General features: G+C 35.1%; 2 protein-coding genes across 2 annotated transcripts in view; one reads left to right on the top strand and one right to left on the bottom strand.

Annotated features, from left to right (window-relative positions):
* On the top strand, window positions 1–2,950 carry cd74b (CD74 molecule, major histocompatibility complex, class II invariant chain b). The gene is made up of 5 exons (XM_037697210.1): window positions 1–120; window positions 1,092–1,261; window positions 2,206–2,276; window positions 2,540–2,567; window positions 2,727–2,950. Exons 1-5 carry the CDS (start codon window positions 35–37, stop codon window positions 2,948–2,950), a joined length of 579 nt encoding a protein of 192 aa, XP_037553138.1. The 5' UTR covers window positions 1–34.
* Window positions 2,951–5,205: 2,255 nt separating this feature from the next.
* LOC119418582 (SLC35A4 upstream open reading frame protein-like) overlaps window positions 5,206–7,645 on the bottom strand; it is a 4,472-nt gene continuing 2,032 nt past the window's right edge. Inside the window, exons 2-3 of the mRNA XM_037685905.1 lie at window positions 7,166–7,264; window positions 5,206–5,739 (exon numbers count right to left, since the gene is read on the bottom strand). Coding sequence (XP_037541833.1) covers window positions 5,542–5,739; window positions 7,166–7,264 — 297 coding nt within the window. The 3' untranslated portion in view covers window positions 5,206–5,541. The remainder of the gene's footprint in view (window positions 5,740–7,165; window positions 7,265–7,645) is intronic.

The raw sequence follows: 7,645 nt of genomic DNA, 5'->3' as shown, positions 1-7,645 counted from the left end.
TGTGTGTGTCCTTACAGGCTGTCTGAGTGTGAAAATGTCAGACCCTGAGATCCAAACTCAGCCTCTCATTGGAGCAAACAGCCAGCAAGCAGCCATCAATGTGGGAGCTCCAGCACAGAGGTAGAAATTAATTTATTAGAAATTATTCTCCTTCTCTCTGTGTACAATATTTAACACGTCTGTCTGTTATTTTCAAGTTTATCTTAATTAAACTTAATCAGAAATCTGTATTAAGCTAATAGCTTCGAAACATTAGTATTTCATGTACAGACTGCTAAATGAATACGTTTATATTATATTAATATTGTTTTTCATTCTATTTGTTGTCACAACACCAGAACTATAGCAGAAACGATTTATAATTTATTTATAACAACGTGTACTTCCTGTTTTAGTACTTCCTGTTTACGCTCATTACTACTGATTTTGGTGTTTAGATGAACGCTGAAGCATTTTCTAACCTCTTCTTAAAATTGTGTTTATAAAAAAATGATTAAAAATGTGTATTTTTCAGGTGATTTAACTATTGGTTTGAAAAACTGTGAGGTCAAACCTGTTCCACTCATCCTGTCATACGAGGATTTTCATCATTTATGTTTTAATCTATTTAGAGCACATTTTTTTATCACATTTATTAGAGGGTTAGTGTCATGCCCAAGGGCACATGCTATAAGGGCTAGTGTTCCAACCCCAAACTCCTAGCTGCCTCCCCTTCAGCCAATAAGAAGTCAGTAGTTGGACTGTTGTTAAAAATGGATGTTTAGAAAGGATTTATATCTTTAGAAATCAAAAGAGGATTTCCAAATCATCCCTGGTTGATTCTTTTTAATCCCAAACTTTCCCTCAGGTGTCTGGTTGCTAACAGATGATGTCACTCTCAGGTGGCATTTGTGGCTCTTCACAAAGTTCCCCGTCGTAGCTCTGCTGTTAAAAGAACTTCCCTAATTTTGAGCCAACTTTAAAGTTCCTCAAACATTTTTTAATCAAAATTTCCCCATCATGACGTCACAGAGGCAGACATCCATCGAGTGGTTTTACAATTAAACCAACAAGTATCCATTTCTCCTTCTGTTTTCATTTTTATTCTTCAGTCCCCGCTCCTCTCGGGCCTATAAAGTGGCAGGTCTGACTCTTTTGGCCTGTGTGCTGATCGTGGGTCAGGCGGCGATCGCCTACTTCCTCTTCAGCCAGAAGAGCGACATCAAATCTCTGCAAGAGGAGAACAAGAAAATCAACACGGAGCTGATGAAGGAGCGATCTGGTGAGATCAGGTTTAGTTCCAGACTGATTGTAGGTTTGGTTTCAAAAGAACAGCTGCAGTTTTTACTAAACCTGATTGTATTGAATTGATTTATAAGTGGGTTGAATCGAAATGTTCTGAACAAGAATAAAAGGATTTAAGTTGGAATATAATTACATTTAAAACTGACTTTGACTGAATACATTTATGTGAATTTAAACTGGACTTATAGCTTTTTTTCTTCTTCATTACAGTATTTAGAAGTTCTTGGTTCTGCCCAAACGAACTGAAGTGAAATTGAATTTTACACAGACCGAATACAAATTTCCCAGATGCACATGAATATTTTGTCAGATTTCAGGAGATCTGTGGAAAATTTGTCCTGAAAAGTCTGGCTTGAAGTTTGAGATTTAGTTCAAATGGAGTTTATTTGATTTATTTTTCAAAAATCCTTACAGACGCACTAAAGGTAAATCAAACAGGACATATGGAAACACAAATTACGGTAGCTTGCGTTACAAAAACGTCAAAATAAATACTAAAAGTTAAACAGATACAAGACAACTGGCAAAAAAATAATACGTTAGTTTGGATTTTATTGTTGAATCTTATGGGCTAGTTAAAAACTTTTCATATTTCCACATAAGATATGAATTAATTTTACAAAGCCAGCATTTAAGAGTGAAAATGAAATCCCTTCTTTCTAACACAAAGAAACATTTGACAGATGTTATACTCATCAATGTGTACCTGCCTCAAATGTAGGAGAAAGTGTCGTTTTGAGGATATTTTTTTCTCACTTTCACATGAAAAAGATGACAACTCGGCTTTAACATTAAATAAATTGTGTAATTTTACACTAAAAGTGATGAACAGGTCTTACATCAACAGCTTTAATTATCCCTTTTCCCCATTAATACCCTGCAGACTGTTGTGAATGTCACTATACTGTTTTATGTCTGCAGCTTCTATGCCTGTACGGATGCACATCCCCATGAGCGCCATGACTGAGATGCTGGATGACTCTACCAAGGAGGTAAAAAACAAACTTTATAGGCTGGTACTATCAATCTTAATCTTAGATGTCCAGTCAGGGTATTTATCATTTACACATTCACACGGACATGGAGAGTCCCTTCTACCAGGTTGTATGTGTTTTACTTACCACAGAACCGATGTGTTGAAACTAAATTATTATTATTAGATGTTTACACATATTTTCATTTAATTAATTTAGTCTTGTTCTGGGAAAATCAAGGTTTTTGCTTCTTTAATCCACTTTTTTTGTTTTTTGGGCAGGAGGCATCAACTGACCCAGAAAAAACTGGTAAGTTCTGTCTATAGCTGGTTTTATGGTCATACCCATATATACATTAAAAATTCACTCATGGCGTCAAACATCTATTCACCTCATGTACATGTGGTTAGAAATACCGGTAAGCATTTGTTCGTATTGGGTTTATGATTTATTGCCTCTTCTCTTCAGCCGCTCCTCTCACCACCTGCCAGCTGGAGTTTGCTGGTCTGAAACCCGTGCAGGTCCCTGGTTTCCAGCCCAGGTGTGACAAGAACGGCCTGTACGAGCGGCAGCAGTGCTTCATGAGGCAGTGCTGGTGCGTGAACCCAGCGGACGGGCAACAGATCCCTGGAACTCTGCGACAGGGAAAAGTCTTTTGCGGCGCTCCTGCTGTCTCCGGTGAGACCAGATAAACATTTACAAGGTCAAAGTTAGTGAAAAGGACTTAAATAGAAACTTCATTTTAAGTTGCTGACATTCAAACATCTGTCTTTTGTAGGAGGCCTGCTAACTCTTTCAGACTATCAGGTGAATAAACCATTTTAATTGAGTTATTCTGCTTTATCTATTTGTTCAGTGTATTTTAGTCTCTTTTTTTTTTCAAAAGAATGCTTATCTTTTATTGAAAGACTAAAACTATGCATCAACAGTAAATCTTGTTTTCTTTTTCAGACACAAACTGAATGAATTTCTTCAAGAAACTTCAGCTTCTGATCGTCTTTACCAGTTTCCAATCACCATGTATTCAGAACTTATTTCGCTTATTGAGTTTAATGTTATAACAGTTTATTGGCTTTCTATTACTGCAGCTTATGTGTAACCAGTTTTAACAGGAAGCAGTACTTTTTAACTTTTTATTAGTTAGGATTCCTTTTTATTTTGTAGCATGTGCAACTTAAACATACTGACATTTATTTTTTGGTTTTATTCAAAAATTAGCAAAAAGTCTTGTCACTGATAAATGAGCCACTTGAGACAAACTGTTTTTGTTTTTTTTCATTTATTTGTACGACCCAAATAAACCAGTAACAGAATGTTGTGACCTTTCATGAGATCCCAGACAAATTTCAAACTGTGGAGCCAAATGTTTCCATAAAGACGTGCAAGAGAACAACAAAAACCATCCAAAGAACACCAAAAAAGAAAGAAAAAAAACATTGACCTGTCAATTGTTTATATAACTTAAAAAACTTGCTAAACTAATACAAACTGAAAAATACAATGCAATGATTGTCAAAGGCACAACTTTCCTGTGTTCCAGTTACCAGTAATGCAGTATAAATATCCTGATGCATGCTCAATAAAGTATAAATATGTTCTGCTGCACAAACAACTATAAACTCGAACATTTAAGTTCTATCTTTTAAGGCTTTTTTAATCTTAAACCTGTTTAAAGCCTAATCAATTACGTGATAAATGGCAGCGACACAATATCAATGGGCCAACTAAAGACGTGAAAACCAATTTTCAAAACCTGAGTTGTAATCGGACACGTAGTAAAAGTCCGATACTTTATAGACAATAAAGTGGCTGCAGTACTCGGTTAGTCCTGCAGCCTCCTGAGGTTGCAGGTTTGAGCCAACGTTGTGTCAGGAAGAGCAGCTGACAAACAACAATAGCCGTATCATTCATGAGTTAGCCAGCTGTGGAGAGCTGAGCAGCCGAAAGAAAAACAACTTAATAAATCATAGGTGTCAAAATTAAGCTTATTCACTTCATGTGAAGTATTTTTAATTCAAATGAAAATGTAAATTCTGATGTAAAGTCAATTTTCTAAGTTTTGCTGCTGGCGTTTTATTTTATCCTGGATATAGTTCTAATGCAGCATCAACACATTTTTAAGCTGCATCAAATCAATTTACGTAAAATCTAAATAACTGACCGTTTATAAAATGTCTGAACTCAAACAAAAAAGCTTTGCCAATTAAATATATGTTTCTCGATGGACCAGCTGCGGGATGCAATGCTAAATGAAAAAAAAAAAAAAACACTCCCACTTAATTTCTATATACTGGTATAAAATAGTACTATGGTCATTTTGAATATTACAATCATCTCAGGAAGACAACTCAACATTTTGAATAAATAGTACAAACTCAATATATGCCCAAGAAAAACTTTCCCACAAAAACTGTTTTAGATCTCTAACAGAAGTGCAAAGAGCCACTAAATTCCAGCGTATGGAAAAGGCAGCCAAATGTTCTCAGAAATGCTTATTGCACACATGGCATGAGATGATCATACAAATGTCAACACATTAGGCACTCTTACACATAGAAAAGATATAAAGCATTTCTACGTGTTTACATGAGCAATAAAACTTTAAATATAAACTTTTTGGTGCATGTTCTAGACGACGTTCAGTACCATTACACAAACATTAATCCCTATTTTTTTTAGCAAAATACAATGGGCCATTAAATGTTTCTACATATACGTGTACTCTGTGACCAAATGCTTTGAAACCTGCAAAGAAAGTAAAGAAATAAACATAGGTTTGACAAATACTACATCCAGAAGACTTGTGAGAGATAAAGTTATGCCAATTTACCTTCTGAATGAGAAAATGCTAAATAAGGCTGATGTCTGCAATTTCTGACCAAAAGAGGGCAAAAGAAAGTAAAACAAAAGGTTGACAGAAGTTCCTATAATTTAGATTACTTCCTCAGTTTCTGTATCAAAACACACAAAAACACTGAAAGTGAAGGAGCTACAGCCAGTGTGCTCAGAATGGATGAATTACTTTAAAACACATTTTGGAAGTTTTTATCCAGTATAATAATAACATGTTTTTTGGTTACATCTCAATTACTGATCAAACATGCAGAATTTATATTTATCTATATATGTTATCAACTTAAGAACTTTTATTATTTATTGCTCAATTTGGAAGGTTGAAATGTTAACTTCTTTAAAAAGGTTATAACTTGAAATCTGTTCCCTGTATGCAGCTGTACTGACACAATCTTTTACATAATCTCTTCTTAATTTTTCCAGTTCTTTCTCATTTTTGTCCTCCTTTCATGCTGCGGATGTAATCCCTGATGGTGTTTTCAATATTAGGAACAGCGTAATTTTGTGCCGCATACATCCCTGTACATGTCCCAACCGCTACACCCAGCAATGCTGAAGAGCGGAGCCTGGCAACAACGTAACCCGCCAAAAAGCCCTTCAAGAAAGGAGAAGCCAGCAAGCTGCCACCCTAGAAAAAAAAAAAGAAACATTAAATTAGACCAAATTACCGTATTTTTGGCCCTATAAGTCACTTTTTTTGCATCATTTGCATGCAAGTACTGACAGGCCGAAGCGACGTATTTATGGATTTTTTTCCCCATATTTATAAACCAATTTTTGGATGAGATATAACCTTTTTCATTTTATTCATTCTGACAAAAAAAATTTTTGAACAGTACCATTTTTAGCCACTAGATGGCATCAGAGTAGTAGAAGACGCAAAACAACTGGACTTTATTTATTATACTTTATACTATATTGTTTTTGTCTTGAACTTTTTTGAATTTACCATGTCCTGGATGACTGAGAATCTTCACCAGCTATTAATGACCCAATCGGCTTGCCATAATCTTCCACCTTCGTTCTGCTCGCTGCTTGGACCGACCATCAAACCAGCTGCAACGCCCCAGAGAAATGCAGCTAATTTGACCATTAAAGTGAATTTATAAAGTAAAAGTCCAACTGAGACACACCTTTACTATAATTTCAAGCAAATACATAATTGTTTTAGGTGCTTTTCTTGTTAAATTTCGAAGAAACGAACTGCGTTCCTCCTTCCTTTTCTTTCTTCCTCTGCATGCTCCCGGCACACCGAGGCAGCTAATACTTTTGAAATACAGATGATTTTAAAATACGGTACATTAAATTTGGTCCAGTTGATTTACATAAACAGAGCAAGATATTAAGCCACCCTTGAAGTTCTTTTATTTTTTTTTGCTTTAAAAAAAAGCCAGGTTTTATTAATAAAGACTGAAAAAAAGACTAAATCTATAATTATTTGGGCTTTAAACCAGCGTATTAAACTTTTCTTTGAATGTTTCATCTGTTTTCAGTCAGATAATTGTACCTGTCAATGTTCAGAGAAAAGTTTGGGTTGGGTTTTTTTTTTTTTTCAGCCACTAACGTTGACCAATTAATAATTCCAGCATAAAAAGACATCTAAACTCAAGGGTGAGTTTAGGTGGTGGATCATTGTTGTATCTACATAAAATAACTTTGCAAAGAATTAACTGTAAACTGTATTGTCAGACACTTTGTAACCAGGAACCTAGTACAAATACACAACTTCTCAATTCTTTAGTTGCATCTACAAAAATATTACAACAGTTTGATACGCAAAAAATATTACCGTACTTTAAACCAAACAAAGTAATTCCTAAAAATGTACTGTAGCCTTTCTGCAGACACATTTTTACACACAAGTCTTCAATGGACTTTTTGCTTTATTTCTTCAAGTCATGTCTTTCAGGTCTTGTTAATCTGTTGTATTAGGTTATGTTTCTTCTTGAATTTTGTTAAGTCACAATTTTCAATGGCGAACCTACAACATGAAAAAAAAATGCAACAAGGTAAGGTAAACAGCATCTTCATAATAATTTCTGCTTGAAACTTACTGGAGGAACCCCAGCCTGTATCTCATCTTCCACACGTTTCTGTATGTCCTCCAGCTGGTCCTTAAGCTCCACCAGGTCTTTGAGCTGACCAAAAGGATTCTACATGGAGAGGCAGACAAAACAAAATAATTACATGTAACAAAGTTTATAAAGCCCAAGACAGAATGGTTTCAAATTGCATGCTTTTCATCTTTAATTACCTCCAATTAGCTAATCTGTATATACAATACGTGATTCAGCTGCAAACTTGGGTTTCACTCACTGAATATGGGATTTTCCCACCTGGCTGTGCCATCCCTTAAAATAATAGATTTTTCTTGGCTGATAAGTTGAAATTATGAGAATTTGTGTTGATTTAATAAAAAAAAGTCCCAGAAATCCATTTGTTATCTACAACAAAGTTCGTGCTCAATAATCCAGGTATAGAATCCAACATTTTTCAGTCAGGTCATCTGGACAGTTTCTTTTTTTGTGCTGAAA

The sequence above is a fragment of the Nematolebias whitei genome, chromosome 1 (assembly GCF_014905685.2).
Source record: "Nematolebias whitei isolate Nwh7 chromosome 1, NemWhi1, whole genome shotgun sequence".
NCBI lineage: Eukaryota > Metazoa > Chordata > Actinopteri > Cyprinodontiformes > Rivulidae > Nematolebias > Nematolebias whitei.
Note: the sequence above shows the minus strand (reverse complement) of the source record. Positions and strands in the feature narration are given on the sequence as shown.